Genomic DNA, 27,952 nt, shown 5'->3' on the forward strand with positions numbered 1-27,952 from the left:
CATGATGATATTTTTAAATACAGTTCTAATTTATGTAATTAGTGGGCCCGGGGAAATACCGTTACATTCTATTTTCCAATTTAAGCTAATTTTATTGGGAATGGAATAAAATTCAAAAATGACGTGAATGACATCCTTCCAAAGTATCAAAAGTTTCGAAAGGGATTGTTTAATATTAGAAAACAGAAACACTTTTAGGTAATTTAGGTAAATAATGAAGCCTTATATCATGTCAATAGAACAAAAAAGTGTGGCTTATATGTTGTCCTGCAAATTATAAAAATAGTAGAAATTATCTCCTTAAATCTACAGTTTGTATGTATTTACACCTTGAAAGTATGAAGTAAATAATGTGATAAAGTACCACATGTGTACCAACTAGTGACCACGGCATCATAACGAAAAGATGCACGCACCAGCGTAGCTTCCACTCAGCCACCGGCCACACCACACACTTATGTTTAATAAGCGAGCTTCCTTCGTTCAAATATCGCCGCGTTAGGTGTTTGACAAGATCTTGGCTTAATTCCCTGACGAAAGTACCACATCCCTCAGTTGTACAGAGTGATAAACAATTACAGTACTTAACGTGCAAACGACAGGCAGCAAATGTAATAACAATTGCATACCTGTGCAAATGTGCCGAATGCTTGCAATATTGGTCTGTATCCAGTGCAGCGGCATAAATTACCAGTCAAGGCGTCTTCAATGTCTGCCACTGCTGGCAATTGATTGTTACGTAACAAGGAGTACATTGACATCACCATACCTGGTGTACAAAATCCACACTGCAATCCATGATACTTTGCAAGGCGCTCCTGTGAATGAGTGTTTAGTTAGAAACCGTGATGCAATTAACTTGTCATTAGAAAACTGTATATTAGTGGTAATCTTATTTTATTCTCAGAAGGAAACAAATAAGTAATGTTTTTTAAATTAAAAACTAAAATTCTAAGTATTCTGAAAATGTTTCGGTTTAAATTGATACGAATAATGTTTCCCTGTGAATATTTGCATTGATTACGTCAACATAAAAGTTATGTCATAGTTAAAGCGGGAGGGTCGTCACCTGCGCACACGGCGCGGGAATTTAGTCTCAAGCGATGATAACAATACACGCTAAGAACGCGAAGGCTCATGGGTAGACGCTTGTTGGTAAACATCGACACGCCACCTGACGCATGCGTAGATGAAGACTCACCCGCTTTAACATATGTGAAAGAGAAGCACAAATGCAAAACACGTATTTATAAACACAGTTTTTAGTAATCAATATTAACTGCCATTACCTGCACTGGGTGTAACTTTGTCCTTGACCCAACACCTTCCACAGTAGTGATAGCCATTCCATGTACAGAGCAGACAGGGGTATAACACGCATTAATGGCATAATGACTTTAATGAACATATGAGAAAAAATAATTAACAAATATTTGAAAGGTTAATGTATATATACGAAACTGCACATGGTATGTTTTATTTAGTTCTAATACACATGTTCCTGCTTACACGAACTGTTTAATATTTGTTTAATAATTAGTCTATAATTAATAAGGATTGGCCTGCGAAACATGCAAAATACAATGACCACGGACACTCGACTGACGAATTGTTGTTAAGGATACAGTATCTTCTTCTGTTGGTGGTCGTATTTGGATAACATCACGGTGCATGCACCACATCCGCCTTCACCACAGCTTAATTTACTGCCTCTCAGTCCAACTACGATATATAGTCAAGGAAAATGTGGTTTGTAATTTAAATAACAAGCCATGCATGCATGGTACAGTCGCCGTTAGTTAACTTAAGATACATAATGTTGTTTATAGTAATTTAGTTCAAACATAAACATTTCAGAGATGTGGATCCAGAAGCTGATGCTTGATTATGGTGATTTTTTTATCTCATCGTCAAAGGAGTACTTGTCCATATTGAGAGATATTGCTGTGGAACAGCATTAATTAAAACAAAATAGCCACTAGTCTTCATTTTGAATACATCTGTATATCTATAACATGATATAGAATGAATATATATAATTTTAAGTCAAATCATGTCAGAGATTGGGCTATAGAACCACATTCATTAAAACAAAATGGCCACCAGTCCGCCATTTTTAATCAGATTTGAAAAATAAAATAAGTGCATCAGGGACTCATATTGTCCTATGTATGTACTAAGTTTGAACAAAATCCATCCATAAACGACCAAGATCCGGTTCGACAATGCAGAAATGCTTTATTTTTTATACTAGTCATTTTGAAACAGATAGTCAAAAAAATATATCTGCACATCTATAATGAATATATAAAATTTGAACATAATCAGTCAAAGCATGTCAGTTGTATGGCACTACAACTGCATTCAAAATCCATCCATAAATGCTTGATTTACAGTAGATGATTTTTCAGCACAAAAATGCCCGCCATTCAGCCATCTTGAATGATGTATATGTACGAGGTTTGAATGTAATCAGTCCAGGCATGTCTAAGATATAGGTTCGGACGTACGTACGGACGGACGGACACAAGAACGCACAGACGCATAGTGGTATAAGCATAAGTCCCCTTTTTCGGACTGCGCCCGAACGGGGACTAATAAATATTCCATGCCTGGACAGATATTCAAGCAGTAACAGTGTTGTTACATTAATCAAAATTAATCTAGAATCACCCGTTTGTGTTTGTTTTGTGTTGTGCTCTGATGTCGCTCGTTGTTGTGTTCTGACGTGTTGTGTTTCGGTGCACTGCACCATGTTGTATGTTTTGTATTTATTAATAGGATACGTGTTTTTCGAATATAAATCAACAAATTCATTCCTGGGTCCACATATTTATCGACAACCTGTCAGAGAAAATAATTATTACCTTTCGACATAATTATTGATATAAAGGTACTACAAAACTGTAAATCGAAGTGGTAGTTTGGAACTCGACTATTAAAACATGAATGAACTCAGTCAACATAATAAACCGACAAACATATGGTGGTATCCGCCGTATATAAAAGTCACAGGCAAATAGTTAATGTTTACATTGTCAACTTCTGTAATTAATTGTATAATGATTAGTTACTATATTTTCATAGATGCCTATGATATCAGCAATTTTTTAAAGGCTATGCCAAATCGTTCCTTAGAGAATACTTCAGTTTAAAACGTCTGGCATGTGCTAGCCGAGATATGGAAAAGTGCTTAGACATACTTTTCTATGAAGCACGTATTGGAAATTACATGTTGTGCTTCCTTATACGGTTCTTAACTAACTAATGTTATCGTTACTGGGCAGCAAAACATTTCGCATTACAAATAAGTGTCTGAAATAAGCAGAGACCATGATGTCTTGTTGTCATCATATATTAGTTGATGTTCCTACGGTATGTAATATTTACCTTTTTCCCATTAACAAAAAACACCAACTCATCAGACTGCAGCTCAACCACTTGCCTTGACTCCATGTTAACAACAAAATTGGTTTATGATTATGGCCGACCACAGCAACAGTTGGCTGCTAATAATAATAATTATTAGTGAGTCTTTATTCACTTATTCAAGGCCATAGCTCCAAAAAAGTTGTACAGGTTGCTGATTTGAAAACAAAATAAATAGACATATACATTTACAATCATCAATTCAACAATTCTGTAATTTCGCTCCTTAACTTTAGGGCTTGAAATACAAAAGCTGCAAGCCGCATCAAAATATTTTTATCTTCTGATTTAAATGTAGGTGGGTTATAAAAGAAATACGGTAAGTACTTGTCTCTGAGATTTGTAAAAAATTTACAGACTAAAAGAAAATGTTCAATATTCATTTTCAATTTGGTTCAAGTCACAGAGAGTACAAACCGGTTGATCCCATTCCGTTTTTCCTCGGTGAGCAACGGAATCTTGATAAATAGCTTCTATGTTTAAATATATTAACTGGAAATATATAATTCTCGGGTGTAATTGTAGTTTTGAATTCTCTGTAAGTTTCTAATTTATTCATTGTACATATTATTATACAATAATGATAATAATAATAATAACAATAACATCCATGATTTCATTATGGAACAATGGGAATTTTGTCACACTTTAACACATAGTGAATGTGTACACTGAACACCAAGTGATGTATGCTATTATGTATGCTTTGTTTTTGTGTCATTGAAATACCATTGTGGATGGTTAACAGCATTGGGTAGATTTTGGATTGCGTTCAGCAAATCATGCCTTTGCTAAAGCTGTATATGTGATTTGTTTCGTCATAAATATTGGAGGAATATAGATGTGGGGATCAACCCGGGTAAACGCGTATTTTATGTTAAAAACAGAGGCGGCGGCACGAACTTTTACAAGGAGGAGCGTGATCTGCTCACCAAACGAAGGCGGGACCCTACTAGGGGGGGGTCATGGCCTTCTCCCCCATGAAACGCTATTTCCTGCATTTTGAGAGGAAAATATTGCTGGCACAACGGGTTTCAGCTTGATTTTGGAGGGGCGACGACCCCCCAACATTTTTGTTGGAGGGACGACCCCCCCAACATTTTTGCTGGAGGGCGACCGCCCCTCTGTCAACATCACCACCCTGTGCCGCCGCTACGTTTAGAGTGTGTTTAGGTTGTTAGCCGAACCCCCAAAAAACGGCACTGCATTTTATTGACCCAGTTTTCCACAATCGTTTATGCCAACGTTGCAGGCTGTTTGTGGCATACTACAGTTTGAAAGTACGTAACTTACCAGTAACAAAATGTCAAGTAGCTTAATCCGAAGGAGTCCAAATTCCAGCGGCCGTACCTACACACGAATTGGTGACGTCACAAAATACATGACCTTCAATCGGGGTTATGTGCTCGGTATATACGAATTGGTATATACAAATTACAATAAAGATACTTAAGACATTACAAATAAGGTGCAACAAATCACGTGACAATATAATGATATTGACAGTAATAAATCCTAAGTTAACAGTTCATAGCCTAACTTAACGATCGCAGCGTCAGTGGGGTCACGCCGTATGGTTGAAACTAGGTCATGGCGTGACGGGCGAGAAAGACATCATTGAACACTTACAAAATCAAAATAAAACGGGGAAGTGATCGCATATTACGGCGTAGCAAACATGGGAAATGAAAAACCGCCTAATACAAACTCCAAGGGTTCGATGATCCTACTAGATACCGTAAAAAACGTAAATCATAACAAGTAAACAAAGAACGTCGAGAAAACATAATATTTACTATTTTTGTAGTTATTATTATTTGTTACACCAACAGACACGAGGATCATTGCTGTTCTCCAAATGGGTCCCTTCTTTTGTATTGACCCCTAAAGATTGCTAATTTCCTTTTTCTAACTCTTGCCCCCTAAATAATATATCGCCCCTTTTAGAATGTATTTACCCACAAATCAATGAATATTCATGAGCACAGAAACTGTCACGTCATGAATAAATTAGCATAATTTTTAAAAAATGCATAAAATGTAGGAATTATGCCCTCAGCAATATAAATATTTTATATCTTAATAAGATTTTTTCTCGGATAGTAAGTACACACACAAGGCTGAGGTCTATGAATCTTATACAATAATAAAGAGCAGGGAATAGCGATGTTATTAATAACGGGTGGTCCTGATTTTAATTTCCGAAGCTCATTTACATTTTACTGATGTTAATCATGCATAAATTTCACTTTCTATTTAAATCCAAGATTCACAATTCATTTTTATAACGGAAATTAATGAGATTGAAACATGTATTAACATGATTTCCAACAATAGAACATACTACTATCTAAATTTATTTTGACTAACTGTTATTGATAACAATGTTCATATGAAATTGTGGACAGAAATGTTTTTGTTGTAATAATTGTTGGCATCAACTCTAATATTTTACCTGAGTTTTATTAAACTGAGTTAAACATTACCGCCTTTTTGTGGGATTGTTTTTTATATACACAATTTCCTATCTTGAGTAGGCAATCCAGTATGAAGAGTATACAGCAGTCAAACAGTCACGCTAACCATGCGATCAAAGGTGTCCCTACTTCTTTATTTGAAATGTGGGTTGTAGGATTTTCAAGATATTTTTTCGAAGCTGAAGGTTTCCCACAGATGGAGGCCAGGGCTTGTATAGGCAAGTATTGGAAAAGAAATATATGAAATATTTTGAGTCTAGTGTTTGGAAGAATTTTGATATCAAATTAAGACATCATTTAGGTTTGAATTTAGTTGGAACGATTGCCCACAAGAATTGATGGGTGATGCCAGAGACCAGCTGATCAAAAAGAGGTATGAACTTGTTTGTGGTTTCAACGCTTAACCAGATACCCCAGGTACATAAAATACAACAAGGTTACTCTTCTGAATTCCATAGAAAAGGCTTCTGTCAACATCCAAATCCATGCAGATCATAGCCAGATCCTCTCCCCAGAGGCGGGGTCATCCTATATGCAGTTACTACCCCATGTGCTTTCATATTTAGCAGGAAGGGGCGGCGTTTTCACCTTCTAAAGCGGGCCCGTGCGGGAGGTAAATATGCCCCCTTTAAAATGCTAATGTCTGCAATAGCCCCCCAGGAATAAACTGAAAGGTTTGCTGCACCCGCTATAGTCTCCCTCTTGCAACAACCACTCCCATACACCGCCTTAGGCCCCGAATTGGCGGACCCATAAAACAATGAATGACACCAACAGGAGTTGCATACACAGCAACCATAAGTAGCTTGTTTGAGTTGATCACACTCCTCAGAGAATGCTCGCAATAGGAGGTAGGATGTTCTCAATATATGTCTGCAATAGGGGGTGTTTTTCTTTAATATGTCTGCTCTAGGGGGTACTAAATTTACATTGCGTCCGCAGAGGGTATGGTTCGCCTATTATTTTTTTAGCAAGATTGCACATGGTGCAAGGTTTTAATATAGGGTGACCGCCCACTCCAAGTACAGTTGCAACAGCTTCAAACATTACCCCCTCCAAAAACAACAACAAGTGTTAGGAATAGGTAACAGGTCAAACAAAAAATATAACTGGAAGAATAAAAAACGTTTCATTAAAAATGTCTGGTAATTTCAGATCCCATTGATGGCAGTGGTATTCATTATTTATTAAAATCCACCAAATCATCATGCTAGTGAAAAAAACTAGTAAAAGTAATAACAAAATGCCTGTCACTGACCTGTCATCTTGATTTAAAGTCTAGACGGCTTGGTTTAATTGTAAATGTACAGAAAATTATGCAAATGAGATGCAAAAGAATTTCATTTAAAGATGGCTGCCAGATCATGTGACCTATATGACTGATTTTGGATATGCACTATAACTCATGTACCACCACGCTAAAGTTTAAGGCAATCTGAGTAACGGTTTACGAAAACGGCGGGTGGAAACATAATAAACAGAGCAATAACGTAAGGGTTTCGTCCCATAAAGCTGGAAAGCCAAAAAATAAGTCATCTCGCATGGTCGAGGCTGACAACCCGTTCACTGCAATTTAAAGAGAGCATGCAGTGTTGGTCTCAATTGAATAGTAATTTGTAATCACATCAAAGTTCAGTAATATTAAGTTACCTGATTAAACCTGTATGAATCGAACTTCAATCATTACGAGTTTCACTTTTATGTCACTGTCCCCCAGAAGAGAGAGATTACCCAGGTGCAGCAAACACGTGGTCTTAGTATGGCGTCCAATATGCCCCACCGGTATGCCTGTTGTTTCCGGCATGTGCGCGACTTCAAGATATCTGTGTAAAATAGTCAATCGTGGCGAAATACGAGCTATAGCGAAGGGTGTCTATGGCGCTTGCATAATATCAAGAGTGATACCACGTGACATTTCCTGGGAGAATTACAATCTTGTAATCGCATGTCAATAATCGTCCGGGCACAGTCACCCATAACAAGTCACTCCACATAAAAATAGACAAGTTAGAAAACAGAACTCCATATTTTCCAGCGGGTCACTTTTTTAACCTGGCGTTTTTGACTCCAAAAATAAGCGAAAATGCGATCTCAACCCACAGATGCAACGGTGATATTCTTGAAATTCGAAAATACCTACTGAATTTCGATGAATTCATTCAAAAGTGTGAAAATCTCGCTCAAATCCGAGCGAACAGGTGCAATATCCGCGATTGTTCAACTTTCTTCCTACCTCTGTACTCAAAATCTTCCGCTACGAGATGCATGATTGGTCAGATGATGAGTTTGCGCACTGGTCATAGTAGGAGGGCAATGACGAGTAGAGCTTTAGCCAATCGGAAGAGTTTAGCTGGTGTGTGCCCCTGTAATCTGTTTTACCCTTTTTGAAAATAGGGAAAATAATCCCATCAGACCAGAACACAGGAAATATACTTGTGCTAAAAATTACATTGAAAAGTCGACATAGCAAGGAAATAAATAAATGGCCACATAACTTATAAAATTCTGGCGGTATTCCATCAATACCAGGGGATTTTTTTGTTTTTCAGGCAATTAATACTAGCAATAACTTCATCTTCTGTGATTGGCTGGTCCAATACCTCTATAATAATATCCTCATTATGAATACCCAAGTGCCCCTGTCTTGTAATAGATTGCCTACATAATCATGAATTTCATTCCAGAAATCCTCAAATTGGCCACGTTCTAATAATTCACCAGGGTTAAACAATGTTTTAAAATAATCAAACCAATCTTGGTTTTTGATTCCTTTAAATTGAGGGTCTCTCTTATTTTTAAAAAAGGACCAAAACTTTCTGGAGTCGTTTTCCTTTAAAGCTTGTCCAATTTCTTGTAGAAGTTTAGCTTTAAAATTAGCTTTCTTGTCACGTAAAAGATTGCGATATCGAGTTTTTCTTTTTTTATAATTTTCCAAATTTCTTAAAATCTTAAATTTTCTATACGTGTTCAAAAGACAATTTACATTTTTTCTTAATAAAAGGCACTCTTTATCAAACCAGTCATTTTCCTTAAATGCATTATCATGAAATGGAAATTTAGGCTTCGCAACTTCATAAAACAGTTCATTAGTTTTTTGTACCAAAATATCACTATCAACACCTTTCAATAAACTATCCAAAAAATCGTAAACTGCATCTTACAGCATATTTTCATTAAATAAACTAGTAAACACACTGTGATCAAAGAAGAACTTTGTAAACGGTTGAGACGACTGGGACTGATGTGTACTATTTTCTGAATCACTACCAATCATAAAATTCGTTTCTAGCGTAAATTGTAAAGGGAAGTGGTCAGATTCTAGTCTGTTACCGATTTTAAAATTTAAAATACTATCAAAAATGTCTTTCGACACACTTTTCCCTATTGCGGACATAAAAGTAAATTCGCCACAGACAGTCACAGTCACCCGGTGTCCTACCATTTACAATGTTCAGTGATACAGTCTTGCACAAATCTACCAGTTTTTCACCATATTCATTGACTTCTGTGTCACAATTATTACGTAATCTTTGAACTGTGCCATAAATGTTGTCATCTATTGGTGAGTAATCAACACTGTCACAAACAATGTTGTCTTCGAGTAAACCTGTTCGGGCGTTACAATCCTCATATAATACAATTTTGCATTGGTCATATTTACTATGGAATGCAGAAATGTTGCCCTCAATAGTATCAAAGATATCATCGGCAGAATATCTAGAGGATCCTTTTGGTGTAATATAAAGTAAAGCAAGTATTAATGGGGTGGTAACTGGAAAGAATAACTTTAGCTATATATTGTCATTATCAGATTCCAAATATGTGATATACTTGCAAAGGATATGTTTAATTAAAATAAGTAAACCCCCTGACGGTCTGCCCCGAGTATTACTAGGCGCACGAATTTTCGAATAACTTTGGTACCCCTCAAGGGAAAACGTTTGCCTTTTTGTAGCCCACGTTTCTACCAGCCCGACTATATCATACGCCTTGATATAAGAAGTAAAGTTCTTATCTCCCCATTTTGATTTAAGCCCTCTAACGTTCCAAACAACAAAGTTTAGTCTACACAAAAAGTTAAGCAAATTAGAATTTTGCTCACAAACTTGATATTCGGAGCCTTGGCCGGATCCCTAGTCAGGAAGAACACCGGTACGTCGACTGGAGTTTGGATTCGTAACTGACAAGCATTTCACCTGTTCAGACACATCATCATAGCAGTACACTGACTTCCTTCCAATGATTTCACGATTAATTTGTCGTAATTTTTTTTTTACAAGCACGCTTTATTATTCATAGTTATTTTTTTTTTTATATATATTGTATATAAACAGAGGATTTTTACTAACAATTCAGCAAATCAGAGATACGCGCAATCAGTCAAGAATTCAAGAGAAATATTGCGATTTAGACAATGCCCCTACCACCACCATCCCACCACTACCAACGACAACAACAACCTAACCGCAAGCATCCGCATTAACTTACATACGCTCTAACTGACGTACGGTCATGTAGTTCCCATGTCACGGCATCGTCCGAATCGCACAGTTTCGCTAAAGCCGGCCATTCATAACCAGCCTTCGGCCGAATAAATGGTCCTTGGCTTGCGAAGATGATGCCAGCCCGATTATATCATACGCCTTGATATAAGAAGTAAAGTTTTTATCTCCCCATTTTGATTTAAGCCCTCCAACGTTCCAAACAACAAAGTTTAGTTCACACAAAAAATAAGCAAATTAGAATTTGGTCAACGGCATATCTACCAAATAATAAAATAATACTCAAATATATATATATTCGTATGTGTGCGCCATGATAGCGGATATCATAGTAGATCACTGTGGTAGCGATTTGATAAGTGAACATGTGGTATTTTTCTTTCATATTTTATTACGTCACGTGTTTTGTAACAAATATTGGGTTGGAATGACTATGTATTGTTGTTCACACTCACTATTTGCATTTTTAGTGCCCATGTTAACTGATTTCACCCGATTCATATTATCTAATTGAACTTCAGCATACCGAAAAGCAATCGGAGAATTTGTAATGGTGTCAGATCTGTTCGTTTCGTTCCCGCTTTCTATCACCTTAGCTGAGCAAAGAATTTCTTTAGCGATGTACGTTTCATAAATGAAATTGAACTTTCTTGCTCTCATTTGAACTACCGGAGAACTACACGACAATACAACGTCCTCAAGTTCTTGTGGGTTCACTTTTCTAACATATACATCTTTGACTTGAAAAAGGAAGTCGGTTATGTATGTTTTATTTTCGTCGGTTTCCGGGAAATACTTGGTGTGCGTTTTCTTCTGCTGCAAGGTACACGATACTGGCGAATCTATCCAATCAGTGGACTCCTCGAATACGACATCTTTACACGAACTTAACAGGTCTTCAGACTGCCTATGTGAGGGATAAAACATATGACGTAATCATAAATGTTATGATGGTAAAAATGAAAAAAGCAGGGAAAAATGACAAGCATTTCTTTTATATTTATAGAGAGTAGAATGCGGATTAGTTCTACCTATCTCTTTTTACATGGCTGTAAAAACAATTTCATTTTTTGTGAAATAAATTATTATACCAGTTGTATAAATGCGCAGTTTTATCTTAAATTAAGGATACAATCATGATCCATAATAGCAATGCCGGCAACCTGTAAAGCCAAATAGCTTACTCCAACACAATGGTGAACCATACAACAGCACGATATATTGAAGATAATATTTGGTAATCGTAGTCCTAAATAACTATTAAAAATAGCTAGACGTTTCGAGCAATGACTCTTTATCGATAGCATAGAAGCAACAGCACAACAGCACAACTGCTAGAGGGCTTTCCTGCTGATGAGGCAAAGTTTCAGTCATCCCGTGGATTTGCTACGTGCACTGAAAACAGGGACAGTCACGTGATCGGCCCTCCAACTGGACGCCACATACGCCTACTGAACTGGAAATCCAGTGACCCCGAGCATATATCTAACCCCACAATGGTAACAAGATGGTGACTAGAACTAATGGTAAGCTACAACTAATTTAAATCAATGTGTATGATGACAATTGTTTGCTTTTTAGTATGTGGGTGCATGCATCTGGCCAGGTACATTCGGACAACAACAAAAAAGCGCGATTATGGCCATGGACGGAGAAAAACTGGATAACATCTTGTTGGGATTTATCATAAAAAACAGGATTGACATTTGTGAGGGTGTACATGATAGCGGACTTATAGATATAGGGGTAGATTGGAGTGGAACTCAACACCTATACGTGTATCAGAATGTCACAGGGTGCATTGAATAATCGAGTCAATAGCTCAGAATCTATACCTACCACTTCTTGAACCAGTGTTTTTTACTGGGAATATAATCAGCTCGAAGTTTTTTTTGTTTTCTTTGTAATCTCACCAAGGCATCGTTGGTCAGGGTGGTTCCATCCGTAAATACTTGTAGCGGAAGGAACGTCTCCCCATCGCGATTGAGCGCAGGCACGGCTGTATAGTGGGTACAGTTAGAGCAAATGTTGATGACGATACTTTTAGACAATTTCTGCCAAATTTCGGAATGGTTTATGTCAAGTGGCTTACTGGTCATTGTAGCCATGTTGTATTATTAATGAAACGAATATATTCCTGTCAGCTTGCACGGTCAGGTAGCCCTGTTCGCATTGTAGAACGTTGGAACGCCCGTATATATTCTGAAATTCTGCGTTCTCTTACGTCACTAAACGTTCTCGTATGGTAAGACGCAGACTGGCCCAGGCGTGACAATTTTATGATTTTCTTTTTTAAATCGTGGTTCGACGCGAAATTACCACGACTGGTCGATTCTGCGGCATACCCATTGTTATTACTTAATCATGATATGCAGTGACGTTATGGAACCCGGGAATGGAATACTTCCGAAAGAGGAAAGTACGCGTGGACATGCGCAAAAGATTCTACGCGTCAGGCCACGCGTGCGTTCCGAGTTGCGTGGAACAGATCGGACAAAAAGCTGCCGTTCTTATTATGATATATAGGAGATAATATTTGGTAATCGTATTCCTAAGTAACTATTAAAAATAGCTAGACGTTTCGAGCAATAGCTCTTTATCGATAGCATGGAAGTAAATGTTTAAACGTATATAGGCAGAACACAGGAACGCAAGAACACGCACAAGAACCTTTGCTTTTCTCATTGGTTGGCATCTTACACGTCATGCTACATTAGCATATTTATTACCACAAAAACGTGGTGAAAAATATAGAGGGCGCGACAGAATAGACCAGTCCTGAGCGAGACTCGGTAATACAGCGATCCTTTAAAATTACGTCACTAAGCATTACGCCGTGCGATAAATCATTCACGAAAACGTTCAACTCGGATGAGTAAACAAAAAATAAAATAGCAATAAACTTCCCTGGGAATCACAACAAAGTAACGCAGTTTGGGATGGAAATGTTTTTTCGTCTGTACACGTGATCATTTGACCAGTTTCAAGTCCTATAATTTTCAAGTTTTGATTATTAATACCAAATATAATATAATATTATGCTTGTGTCATTTTCGTATTACTTTGTTGCTATGGTGTCGAAACAAACATGTTGATAAACAATCAGTTTTCAGATTGGCTCGACAGTTATGCGTTATAATAAGCCAAAGGTGTCGGCATGTTTTATACTTATTTTTGAAATCTACAGTACACATTTGAATGTACGAAGAACAGGACAGTTGAGACGACGAAACCTTTAAAGCATTTCCAGTTACACGAATCTCACTTCTGAGTCATTATATAACCCTTTTTTACAATGGTTGTTTTACTAACCCTAAACGCTCAAAGACTTACCCGAAAATAAACATTCTTTTCACGTGTTTTCTCCAACGCACATGTAAGATCCTCAATTTCACCATGACTCACACGATTGGTTTACCAGTCTTTTTTGGACAACAATAGAACAAACCTGTACATTTTATATATCACCATGGAACAAGTGGGGGGGGGGACACACTAGTTACACATCCGACCCTACATAAACATCTTAAAACTCTTGAGGGCGCTTTGATATTGATTAGTAATAGATAATAGGGCGCCATGATAGAATACAGTACTTTTAGTTCCAGCCGATTAGTTGACCTTATTTTAATCAAGTTCGAGCCCAATTTAAATGCCCAGTATATGTGCATTGTAGTATGACAGATAACTTCAAATTAGAAATAATGAAAAACTACTATCACTATGGAAACCCAACAAATTACATATAATTTGTTTAATGTTTTAACAGTATAAGAATTTATATTAAGAAGAAATATAATCTTTAATTTGACCAGAACCTTCTTAATCATGCGATGATTAGTTTTGAGATATCAGTAGAAAAGCTAATTTTCTAACTAATATGCAAATTAATTAAACAACATTCACATATTTTAATCAAAAAGTTTCTTGAATCACCTACAACCAGAGTGTTTCAAACAGAGGACTTATTAGGGGTTTCTGGTTTCTGGAGACTGGTGACAAGCTGGATTCTTCTGGAGAATGCTGTGATGGAATGGTATCATATGCAGACTGGTGATTGGTTGGAAATTGGAGATGGGTTAGCATTTGGCAGCCTTTGTAGACTGAAAGTGAGAAACATTGTTAGGCCATGCAGAAAATAAAAACAATCTTGTGTTTTGAGATGACAATACCAAATCAACTCTATTTATAAATATTTAACTTTTTGAATCTCTGTAAAACACAGAATATTGGACTTGCATATAATTTTTGTTTTAAATAAAGTAAGTTGTACTGTAAAACAAATTTAGTTTCACTGGCATTACATTTCAGTATTGTGACGCTTTAAGCAATTTCACTGGGTTTTAAGTTCACAAAATTTGGCCAGAAAACAATATAAAATTCTATTGTTATTTTACATGTTCACATAGATTTAATTTTAGTGGATTTTACTCATCAGCGAAGATAGCTAAATTAAACCCAGTGAATAATTAATACATTTACAATATTTTGTATAAATATGCATGTAATAGGTGATTTTTCGTACAATTGCGAGATCTTGCGAGATGTATGAAAGACGCGCATCGAACGTCTGCCACAAAAGTCGAACGATTTGATTTTGAACTAGAATTTCTTTATTTCGTAATTCACATCGACCGGCCGATCTTCGACAGAGGAATATTGCTTTCGAATACCCTTACTTAATCGAAATTGCCTATCATCAAATGTGGACAGCACATTATTAAGCATGGAAATGTCCTCCAAAATACTTCGCGTTTGTCGAATCCCATGCAATATTTGACGCCACTACGACGCTATGACCTTTGTTTGTCCTGTTTTTACGTTCGATTTCACGCGTTATGCAGTAAACGGAAAATGATCTATTGGTCAGAGTTTGTATTGTCCATTGTCAATTTTTATTGAAAACTGCAATTTGTGGTTGAATCCCAAAAACCAAGTCAAGGTGAAGACTGAAGAAAGAAGATGAACGTCCCATGTATTGCTGGATGCATTGGTGGCTCTATGCATATTAGACATTTAAAGCTTCTGCAGGTCACTGACCAATCTGATTAAAATCCGATGTAGGTACAAGACTACAATATTTTGTTTATTATTCAACATATTCAAACTAAAATACAAATGGGTAAATATTATATAAAGAGGTGGTCATGAAAAAAAGAATAATAAAAGAAAAAAAAATCTGGAGCCTCATACCTACATCGGATTTTAATCAGATTGGTCAGTGACATGCACACAACTGTTCTACTGTTATATAGTATCTCAACATTCACACTCATTCCCAGAAAAAAAACATTTAATATTTTTAAAATCATCATTTATTTGTAAACCCAGGGTTGCTGATAATGAGAAGAGAATGTTTCTCAAAAACTCCACAAGTTACATCGATTATTTCATATGGTATTGTACAAATTAAAATCATTGTACCAAACAATAGTTTTTCTCTAGTCTTGATACAGTATAATATGTAAGAGTTAGTATGATTGGTCAACTACATATTGTAGTGTATACGGTATATTATGTAACAGTATGATTGGTTGGGTTCATATGTTTAATACGTAGTGTTACACAGTATTTGTGACACAGATCCCATGATTTCTCGCGTGAACAGATAGTCGCATGATTCTTAAATTACCGCTGACTGAACAGAAGAAGCCTGTTACAGATTTACGAACTGAACAAAGTCTTATCTACTGCTACAGATGTTGACGTCACGAGGTGTAACACTGAACATGCTGAGATGACTTTTTACTATCCTTGCAAACTGATGGAGAGATAGTTTCAAATGATAACATCTCTCCCAATAACAACAAAGCTTATACAGTTGTATATCACAGGTATATAAGCGTCTGTTTGATTGGTCAAGAACAAATTGTAGTTTAACACTATATTATATAAGAGTCTGTTTGATTGGTCAAGAGCAAATTGTAGTTTATACAGTCTATTATATAACAATCTGTTTGATTGGTCAAGAACAAATTGTAGAATATACAGTATATTATATAACAGTCTGTTTGATTGGTCAAGAAAAAATTGTAGTTTATACAGTATATTATATAAGAGTCTGTTTGATTGGTCGAGTACATATTGTAGTTTATAAACTAGTTGAGTATTCAACATCATTGGTAGATACTTGGCTGCATCCTTGTTTTGACTGCAAGTCAATAGAAATAACACTATTTGATATAAATATACAACACATCTACACACTACATGTAACTTGTAAACAGACCCTGACAAGTTAATAAAGTTGGAGATTTATTTTCATAATAAAGCACTGGAAAACTTTTTTTATTTCACAATTGAAATTATATTTTTCAATATAACATATAACCATTAAAAAATAATAAAAACAGGTCAGGGTCTGGCAGCATGTTACACGATCAAGGCACTTCTTTAATTACAAGCAACAACTCATTTAATAATGCAACCCATTTTTTTTTTAATTAATAAAGTGTAGTTATTAATATGAAACTAAAACAATTAGAGTAAACAATGCATAGCTATAGCCAGTCCACACTGAAAGCTGATCTATAAATCTGCCTTTCTCTCCCGGTAGTGTCATGCCACAGTCAGCTGGCGCACACGTGATAATAAAATAAATACGATATTTACTATATGGGGGCCGCCATCTTGAATTACGCATAAAACTAAATAAGAGACAAGTTGTGAAACACGTTTTTCAGATTCCTACAAATCAGGACAAAAATACCAATCTTTCACAAAAATACGGTCCGTTGGGGTTATATTAAGCCAACCGATAACAAAATTCGGCCTAATTCGTCGTTTTTGTGAGGAAAAATCCCTTGCATACGAACACTTAATTACACGAAGACCCTAGAACACTTTCCTGGGGTATTTAAAACTAAAAATTGACATTCCAGCTCAGCAGCCAATCAGCGACGGCCTAACGCTTAGATGACAATTTCGGTTTCAAGTACACCGGCTAAGTGTTCTAGGTTCTTCGCGTAATTAGGTGTTCGTATGCAAGGAATTTTTCCACACAAAAACAACGAATTAGACCGAATTTTGTCCTGATTTCTAGGAATCTGAAAAACGCGTTTCACAAATTGTCTCTTATTTAGTTTTATGCGTAATTCAAGATGGCGGCACCCCATATAGTAAATATCGTATTTATTTTATTATCACGTGTGCGCCAGCTGACTGTGTGTCATGCAATGGGCAGAAAAGAACAGATTGCAGGCTGTGATAAAAAGCATGTGACAATCACTAGTCTAAGAACTATGTACAGATGACAGCAATACAGGCATTGATTATATACAGATTAGGAATCTCCACACTACGCGTAATGTTGAACTAAGTATGAAGGTTACGCTGGATGACATGGACAAATATAACCAAAGACAGAACAAAATGGTTTGTTGCTTCTGGAGTCAGTGACAGTGTAGTCTAATTAGATACACTTTGTATGAATTAAAGTGCCAGGTGTCAACAATAGTTATTCCAGACTGAAAAAACAATGTGGCAACTGTTGTCGTGTATGTCATTCTCAAAGACAGCACATACAAGAAACGGTCATGTTATTTTATCCATTGGCTGTATAATATCATTGAGTCATATACTGTACAATACTTTATTTTTGTTTGGAATTAATTTTCGCTATTTTCTCTGAAAGAGTCATTCAGTAAAAATAAAATTCAATTGTTATACCTTTTTTCCTATATTTTACCTTCAACTTGTCAGAAATCAGTGAAAATATATTCCGTACAAAACATTCAAAGTCTTTTCAGCGAAAATTAATTCCATCTAAAATAAAGTATCTTACAGTAGTTTGATCATCTATTGCAGTCATCACATTCTGTACACACTAAGTTTAAATATCCACGCACTATCTATTCTATCTACAAGCGTTACAAGCGGTATGCACACAGTAAACACACTACAGGTAGGTAGACCAAAATACGTGCTGGAGGGGAAGGGAGGTTTGGTGCAGGTATGCTTTACATCTGATAGTACAATAGGTTTGTGGAGTTCACTATTGTTGTATTTCTAAAAAAACTACCCTTCCAACCCCTGCAGATAAAATGGTTCCTCTCTAAACACACAGCTTTTTTTTTTTTTTTACTACAAAGGGTATGCCGTGGCTTTGTCATGTTGTGCTGTATGATATGGTGTACAGAAATGACAACAATGACAAGCAGTCTTGCAATAATAAAATTATTTCCAACATAAGCAGCACAATATGACATATACACTGATATGAACAGAAAAATGAAGGTGGAACTTAGTTTTATATATATTTAAAATAAAAAAGTTGGACAGAAGTTTTTTTAAAATCAGTGATTAAATATTAAAAATAATATTTTCATAAAATTGGAAATAAGAATAAATAATGACAATATTGACACACTTTGAGCAAAATTAAAAAAAATCCAAATTAACAAAAAGGACTATCACAATTGTGTAAATAAATAAATAAATATAAAAATGGAATGTTCCATTTGTGTAAGGTAAAACAGGTTTAATCAGAGGGAATACTTTCCTCGGAAATAGCAAATCCTTGATCTGACAAGTCCTCGCTACCAAGTGATATTTCAAGCTCAGCAGCACCCTGCTTGTCTCCTTTGTTTTTCAGTTTATATCGAATTGTGTTCATAGCAGCATGGATACGGAAATGTAGACGAGCTTGCAGCTGACGAGTCTTCTTGTAATTCCTGTAAGCAATTTCATGAGTTACTATTAATCAACACTTTCAACACTAGATTCCAGGTAACACTGATAAATATAGGTGCCAGTTAATGTGTGCTAAATAACATTGGATTTTATTAACACTGAGTAGCATTGGATCCAGTTACCACTGATTAAAATTAAGTCCATTCAAAACTGGCCTTCACTGGTTTCAGCTAACACTGGTCAACATTGAACCCATGTGCAATGGTCTAGTTAACAGTGCGTAAAAATCAGTGAAAATAAAATCCATCGAATATACTATTTTCTCTATATTTTACATTTACATTTTTTTTGATCAACATTGAATCCAGTCAATAGTGAATTGAGCTAACATTAATCAACATTAGATCCAGTCAATAGCGCATGGATAGAGCTAACACTGATTAGTACTGAAATCAGTTAACATTGATCAACATTAGATCCAGTTAAAACTGATCAACATTATATCATATTCAGCTAACTTTGATCAACATTGAATCCAGCCAATAGTGGATAGAGTTAACACTGATCAACATTGGATCCAGGTGAAACTGATAAACATTAGATCAAGCTAACACTGATGAACATTAAATCCAGCTAACTTTAATAAACATTGGATCCAGCAAACACTAGTCAACATTTGATCCCATTAAAAACTGAAATGAGACACAATCTATTACGCAGAATATACAGCTCCCATTAAATGGATACTTGAAATGAAACAAAGGACATTTTGAAGGATAAAAGTCAACTCGGAAAAACAGTTTAATTTTAAGAATAACTGTAACATAACATTTTGAAATAACTTATTTTATTAAGTTACTAATGTAAGTTAAAAAATGTTTAATAATCAGAATACATACTTTGCTTGTAACAAGAGCTCCTTAGCTTCATCTAATTTGTCATGGTCCATTAACATAACTCCCAACTCAGTCATAGCAAAGGGTACTAAATATAACTCACTCTGGATCTGTTTCTCACTGTAAAAACAATATACGTATAGTGTATTATTTGTGTATATATTTATCAATAAATAGTTATTCCATGAAACTTGTAGCATGTAAATCAACATGCATGGAACATTCCAGTAAGGGTTGCGCTTTGAAACACAATATAAAAGTCACATGTCATGCTAAGACCATGTGTGTATATGTGCACAAACTGAACTTATTGTACTCACTTCACTCATAGGAATCAAAACACAATATAAAAGTCACATGTCATGCTAAGACCATGTGTGTATATGTGCACAAACTGAGCTTATTGTACTCACTTCACACATGGGAATCAAAACACAATATAAAAGTCACATGTCATGCTAAGACCATGTGTGTATATGTGCACAAACTGAACTTATTGTACTCACTTCACACATGGGAATCAAAACACAATATAAAAGTCACATGTCATGCTAAGACCATGTGTGTATATGTGCACAAACTGAACTTATTGTACTCACTTCACTCATAGGAATCAAAACACAATATAAAAGTCACATGTCATGCTAAGACCATGTGTGTATATGTGCACAAACTGAGCTTATTGTACTCACTTCACACATGGGAATCAAAACACAATATAAAAGTCACATGTCATGCTAAGACCATGTGTGTATATGTGCACAAACTGAACTTATTGTACTCACTTCACACATGGGAATCAAAACACAATATAAAAGTCACATGTCATGCTAAGACCATGTGTGTATATGTGCACAAACTGAACTTATTGTACTCACTTCACTCATAGGAATCAAAACACAATATAAAAGTCACATGTCATGCTAAGACCATGTGTGTATATGTGCACAAACTGAGCTTATTGTACTCACTTCACACATGGGAATCAAAACACAATATAAAAGTCACATGTCATGCTAAGACCATGTGTGTATATGTGCACAAACTGAACTTATTGTACTCACTTCACTCATAGGAATCAAAACACAATATAAAAGTCACATGTCATGCTAAGACCATGTGTGTATATGTGCACAAACTGAACTTATTGTACTCACTTCACTCATAGGAATCAAAACACAATATAAAAGTCACATGTCATGCTAAGACCATGTGTGTATATGTGTACAAACTGAGCTTATTGTACTCACTTCACTCATAGGAATCAAAACACAATATAAAAGTCACATGTCATGCTAAGACCATGTGTGTATATGTGCACAAACTGAACTTATTGTACTCACTTCACACATGGGAATCAAAACACAATATAAAAGTCACATGTCATGCTAAGACCATGTGTGTATATGTGCACAAACTGAACTTATTGTACTCACTTCACTCATAGGAATCAAAACACAATATAAAAGTCACATGTCATGCTAAGACCATGTGTGTATATGTGCACAAACTGAGCTTATTGTACTCACTTCACTCATAGGAATCAAAACACAATATAAAAGTCACATGTCATGCTAAGACCATGTGTGTATATGTGCACAAACTGAACTTATTGTACTCACTTCACACATGGGAATCAAAACACAATATAAAAGTCACATGTCATGCTAAGACCATGTGTGTATATGTGTACAAACTGAGCTTATTGTACTCACTTCACTCATAGGAATCAAAACACAATATAAAAGTCACATGTCATGCTAAGATCATGTGTGTATATGTGCACAAACTGAGCTTATTGTACTCACTTCACTCATAGGAATCAAAACACAATATAAAAGTCACATGTCATGCTAAGACCATGTGTGTATATGTGTACAAACTGAGCTTATTGTACTCACTTCACTCATAGGAATCAAAACACAATATAAAAGTCACATGTCATGCTAAGACCATGTGTGTATATGTGCACAAACTGAGCTTATTGTACTCACTTCACTCATAGGAATCAAAACACAATATAAAAGTCACATGTCATGCTAAGACCATGTGTGTATATGTGTACAAACTGAGCTTATTGTACTCACTTCACTCATAGGAATCAAAACACAATATAAAAGTCACATGTCATGCTAAGACCATGTGTGTATATGTGCACAAACTGAGCTTATTGTACTCACTTCACTCATAGGAATCAAAACACAATATAAAAGTCACATGTCATGCTAAGAGCATGTGTGTATATGTGCACAAACTGAGCTTATTGTACTCACTTCACTCATAGGAATCAAAACACAATATAAAAGTCACATGTCATGCTAAGACCATGTGTGTATATGTGCACAAACTGAGCTTATTGTACTCACTTCACTCATAGGAATCAAAACACAATATAAAAGTCACATGTCATGCTAAGACCATGTGTGTATATGTGCACAAACTGAGCTTATTGTACTCACTTCACTCATGGCAATCAAAACACAATATAAAAGTCACATGTCATGCTAAGACCATGTGTGTATATGTGCACAAACTGAGCTTATTGTACTCACTTCACTCATAGGAATCAAAACACAATATTTAAAACCAATGTACATTCACAGAAAATATAATTTGTATTTGGAGTGATAACATATTAAGTAACTCATGTGTAAAATTTACAGTAGTTCCAGTAAAGAAAGCCTCCATTACACAATAAGTAATTTGATATATATACATTTTAAACAATAAAATGGCAAGCCAAAACAATGAATCGTATTTGGATGCACAGAAAACCATTGAGAATTAATTGGATGTACGTATTTTCAAAGATCTTTTATTTTATATAATTATCCCAAGACCGATAATACGCCCCTACAAATGAGTGTAACTTGTGGTCTTATAAGAAGTATGCAAATTAACACTCACCATTCTATAACTTCACGAAATGAAACTTCAGCCTGTAAAGGTCTATCCAGGAATTTCAAACACATACCTTTCAATAACATATTTAAAGCAAAGTCATCACCATAGTGAGAGTTCATTGCTGTAAATGAGCATTAACAATGGGTTAGTATGAATAAATAAATAAATAAATAAATAAATAAATAAATAAATAAATAAATAAATAAATAAATAAATAAATAAATAAATAAATAAATAAATAAATAAATAAATAAATAAATAAATAAATAAATAAATAAATAAATAAATAAATTAATAAATAAAAAATTAATAAATAAAAAATTATGTAAGGTATAATTTACACACAAAAAAACATCTCAATAATTTTTTTTTTATTTCAGAGCAAATTGATTCTGATTGATAAAAGACTATTTTTTTTTTTAATTAATATGTCTTCATTTTCATACTAAATATAGCCAATATCAAACCAGAATGATTTAAATCACGAAACAAACGGACAAACACCAGTAAATCATCAAATATTGTTAATGTATCAATCAGTTAATGTATATCTGGTAATCAAAATCAAATCGTGTTTTTATAATGTCGTCACAAATCACAAACAGAGACTACAGAAACAATAATACCTTTAGTTTTTTCTACTGTATTCAATGTCTTTTCAATTAGTTCCAGCATTGGTCCAATTAATTCTTTGTCTTTACCCACAATATTGAATCCATTCCATACATATATCAACTCCTATGGTGAAGACACACAATATATTTAAAAAAAGAACTATATGTACAATGACTTACCAAACCTGGCACTGTCAGTCTATTGCCCTTATCAAGGAAGAACTTGGATTTATGTACAATGACTTACCAAACCTGGAACTGTCAGTCTATTGCCCTTATCAAGGAAGAACTTGGATTTATGTATTTTTTAATGACTTACCAAACCTGGCACTGTCAGTCTATTGCCCTTATCAAGGAAGAACTTGGATTTATGTACAATGACTTACCAAACCTGGAACTGTCAGTCTATTGCCCTTATCAAGGAAGAACTTGGATTTATGTACAATGACTTACCAAACCTGGCACTGTCAGTCTATTGCCCTTATCAAGGAATAACTTGGATTTATGTACAATGACTTACCAAACCTGGCACTGTCAGTCTATTGCCCTTATCAAGGAAGAACTTGGATTTATGTATTTTTTAATGACTTACCAAACCTGGCACTGTCAGTCTATTGCCCTTATCAAGGAAGAACTTGGATTTATGTACAATGACTTACCAAACCTGGCACTGTCATTCTATTGCCCTTATCAAGGAATAACTTGGATTTATGTACAATGACTTACCAAACCTGGCACTGTCAGTCTATTGCCCTTATCAAGGAAGAACTTGGATTTATGTACAATGACTTACCAAACCTGGCACTGTCAGTCTATTGCCCTTATCAAGGAATAACTTGGATTTATGTACAATGACTTACCAAACCTGGCACTGTCAGTCTATTGCTCTTATCAAGGAAGAACTTGGATTTATGTATTTTTTAATGACTTACCAAACCTGGCACTGTCAGTCTATTGCCCTTATCAAGGAAGAACTTGGATTTATGTACAATGACTTACCAAACCTGGCACTGTCATTCTATTGCCCTTATCAAGGAATAACTTGGATTTATGTACAATGACTTACCAAACCTGGCACTGTCAGTCTATTGCCTTTATCAAGGAAGAACTTGGATTTATGTACAGCCCATTTCTCAAATGGAATAGATTTGCCAGCAATCTTCTGTTTGAGATCTGGTATTTCTGTAAACATCTGTTGTAACTGTAGTATGGTGTCAGCTGTTGGATCTGGCATCATGCATAGAAATGAGGCTTTCAGGTAGGCATAGGTGGCCTGCAGCGAAGGAAACAATGGTGTCAGTGATTGGATCTGGCTGAAATCATACATATATTAAAATGTGGCTTTCAGGTAGGCATAGGTTGTCTACAGAGAAACAAATAATATCACAAATGTTGCAAGTATAGTAATTTGCAGAATGAGAGACAATCTATAACTTGGTAGATAAATGTACATAAAAAAGATGAATATTAGCCATTATGTACGATGGCCCCTATCTTAGGAGCCATTGTGTAACATGACCCCTAACTCATTAGCCATTGTGTACCATGGCCCCTAACTCATTAGCCATCGTGTACCATGGCCCCTAACTCATTAGCTATTATGTACCATGGCCTCCAACTCATTAGCCATTATGTACCATGGCCCCTAACTTATTAGCCATTATGTACCATGGCCTCCAACTCATTAGCCATTTTGTACCATGGCCCCTAACTTATACTTAGTAGCCATTGTGTAACATGACCCCTAACTCATTAGCCATTGTGTACCATGGCCCCTAACTCATTAGCCATTGTGTACCATGGCCCCTAACTCATTAGCCATTATGTACCACGGCCCCTAACTCATTAGCCATTGCGTACCATGGCCCCTAACTCATTAGCCATTATGTACCATGGCCTCCAACTCATTAGCCATTATGTACCATGGCCCCTAACTTATTAGCCATTATGTACCGTGGCCCCTAACTCAGTAGCCATTATGTACCGTGGCCCCTAACTCATTAGCTTTTATGTACCATGGCCCCTAACTCATTAGCTATTATGTACCATGGCCCTCTAACTCATTAGCCATTATGTACCGTGGCCCCTAACTCATTAGCTTTTATGTACCATGGCCCCTAACTCATTAGCTATTATGTACCATGGCCCCTAACTCAATAGCCATTATGTACCATGGCCTCCAACTCATTAGCCATTATGTACCATGGCCCCAAACTCATTAGCCATTATGTACTGTGGCCCCTAACTCATTAGCCATTATGTACCGTGGCCCCTAACTCATTATCCATTATGTACCATGGCCCTCTAACTCATTAGCCATTATGTACCTTGGCCCCTAACTCATTAGCCATTATGTACTGTGGCCCCTAACTCATTAGCTTTTATGTACCATGGCCCCTAACTCATTAGCTATTATGTACCACGGCCCCTAACTCATTAGCCATTATGTACCTTGGCCCCTAACTCATTAGCTTTTATGTACCATGGCCCCTAACTCATTAGCTTTTATGTACCATGGTCCCTAACTCATTAGCCATTATGTACCACGGCCCCTAACTCATTAGCCATTATGTACCATGGCCCCTAACTCATTAGCCATTATGTACCGTGGCCCCTAACTCATTAGCTTTTATGTACCATGGCCCCTAACTCATTAGCTATTATGTACCACGGCCCCTAACTCATTAGCCATTATGTACAATGGCCCCTAACTCGTTAGCTATTATGTACCACAGCCCCCCTAACTCATTAGCTATTATGTACCACGGCCCCTAACTCATTAGCCATTATGTACCATGGCCCCTAACTCATTAGCCATTATGTACTGTGGCCCCTAACTCATTAGCTTTTATGTACCATGGCCCCTAACTCATTAGCTTTTATGTACCATGGCCCCTAACTCATTAGCTATTATGTACCACGGCCCCTAACTCATTAGCCATTATGTACCATGGCCCCTAACTCGTTAGCTATTATGTACCACAGCCCCCCTAACTCATTAGCTATTGTATAACAGACCTAATAAAAGCCATAATTCCTTACTCATTGCCCAATGTATACTGTGGCCCTTAACTCATCACCCATTGTATAATAGGCGCCCTAACTCATTGTGTATTCATATTGTGCATCTTACCCGTGACCATCTACTTTCTTTGTAAAGTATCTCAGCATACCTACAAGCCATTAACCAATCTAACCGGAATGCATAGCACCACATTAACTCCCAGTGACATATGTGATGAAACTGTTTCCATTCTGACTGGCTGTTAATAGATTCTTCAAATTTATAAATTGCCTGCAAGTAATCAAAAAATTAAAATGATTTTTAAACTTGAACACATTAAATAGCACCCTACCCAATGATTTGTTAATTACAAAACGGTTGTTCAAACAACAAATATGCAAGTAATTCTGTTCTTTTCCATGTCAGGTTCAATAAGTTACTTTGTCATAACTGACCATCATAGAGTGTGTATAGCACATTATTAACCATGGAAATACCAAAAAATACTTCCGTACAATGTGTTGACGTCACTACAATGATATGACCTTTGTTTGTCCTGTTTTCACATTCAATTTTATGCATGATGCAGGAAAATGATCTATAAACATAGACTGATATTACGAGAATACAGCAAAGTATGCACAAAGACAGTACAGGGTCTGTATCGACAACACATGGTTTTATATATCTTTTCTATGTTTGTGGTTAGATTTTAATAAGATGCCCCATATTAGGGAAAATTGTATCACTGAAACAAGTGCAGATGTATGTTTTATGGCAAAGTTATTTACTCCTTGGATGCCAACTGTCAACAATCTGTAGAATCAGTACATGCCCTGTTATTACTTCAACCATATTTTAACACTTTCATTCAATCCACACAAAAACAAAATTTAAAACTTGATGAAATTGTTATATTTCTCCTTTGACAGATGCAACTAAATTATCACATAGTTCATCATTGTATATATTATTATCAATATTTAGTGTCAATATTATTACTACAATTATTGTATTCACTATTTTTATTATATTGACCAGTTGTATTTGTATTTTCTGATGCACATAGTGCTAGAGACCTATAGTGCATTGTAACCATGGTATCAGGATACATTATACATCAGTACTAGCAATTTGCACATAAAATAATTAAGGAAAGACAACAGTAACATTTGATCACCTGGCAAAAAAATACTTAAAAATAAAAAAAATAATTAATGTTCTTATAAACTTACATCTATTGTTTCACCTTCTATTTCTTTTAGTCTTCCAGCAAAGAAGAGAAATATGGCACCACCTGGATACTTATCCAGACATGGTTTTAATGCTTTGTTAGAATATGGTATATCACCGTCACCCATCCCTGAAAACAAACAATATACAGGTTATATGGTGGTGTATTGTCAACATTCCTGATGGAATGTTTGAAGCATATGGCCAGCAAAATTGTACTAAATCTTCGTTTGAATGTTTGAATCATGGTTTGCTCAGAATT

General features: G+C 35.8%; 2 protein-coding genes across 5 annotated transcripts in view; both read right to left on the reverse strand.

Moving 5' to 3' along the window:
• Window positions 1-8,169, reverse strand: part of LOC102808189 (xanthine dehydrogenase/oxidase-like) — a 28,400-nt gene extending 20,231 nt beyond the window's left edge. The window contains exons 1-6 of the mRNA XM_085503969.1: window positions 7,557-8,169; window positions 3,391-3,583; window positions 2,787-2,844; window positions 1,626-1,722; window positions 1,290-1,395; window positions 630-818 (exon numbers count right to left, since the gene is read on the reverse strand). Coding sequence (XP_085360095.1) covers window positions 630-818; window positions 1,290-1,395; window positions 1,626-1,722; window positions 2,787-2,844; window positions 3,391-3,456 — 516 coding nt within the window. The 5' untranslated portion in view covers window positions 3,457-3,583; window positions 7,557-8,169. The remainder of the gene's footprint in view (window positions 1-629; window positions 819-1,289; window positions 1,396-1,625; window positions 1,723-2,786; window positions 2,845-3,390; window positions 3,584-7,556) is intronic.
• Window positions 8,170-15,700: 7,531 nt separating this feature from the next.
• Window positions 15,701-27,952, reverse strand: part of LOC100374240 (tetratricopeptide repeat protein 39B-like) — a 38,572-nt gene continuing 26,320 nt past the window's right edge. For 3 of the 4 annotated variants that reach the window (XM_085503267.1, XM_085503266.1, XM_085503268.1), the window contains 8 exons: window positions 27,693-27,820; window positions 26,587-26,748; window positions 24,520-24,726; window positions 23,466-23,577; window positions 22,843-22,960; window positions 19,939-20,055; window positions 18,909-19,080; window positions 15,701-16,559 (listed from right to left, as the gene is read on the reverse strand). In XM_085503267.1, coding sequence (XP_085359393.1) covers window positions 16,500-16,559; window positions 18,909-19,080; window positions 19,939-20,055; window positions 22,843-22,960; window positions 23,466-23,577; window positions 24,520-24,726; window positions 26,587-26,748; window positions 27,693-27,820 — 1,076 coding nt within the window. In that variant the 3' untranslated portion in view covers window positions 15,701-16,499. Of the gene's footprint in view, window positions 16,560-18,569; window positions 19,081-19,938; window positions 20,056-22,842; window positions 22,961-23,465; window positions 23,578-24,519; window positions 24,727-26,586; window positions 26,749-27,692; window positions 27,821-27,952 lie in introns of those variants that run through there. The other variant, XM_002738100.4, reaches the window with a different exon arrangement.

This window comes from Saccoglossus kowalevskii, chromosome 9, assembly GCF_978046115.1.
Source record: "Saccoglossus kowalevskii chromosome 9, keSacKowa6.1, whole genome shotgun sequence".
NCBI classification, from domain to species: domain Eukaryota; kingdom Metazoa; phylum Hemichordata; class Enteropneusta; family Harrimaniidae; genus Saccoglossus; species Saccoglossus kowalevskii.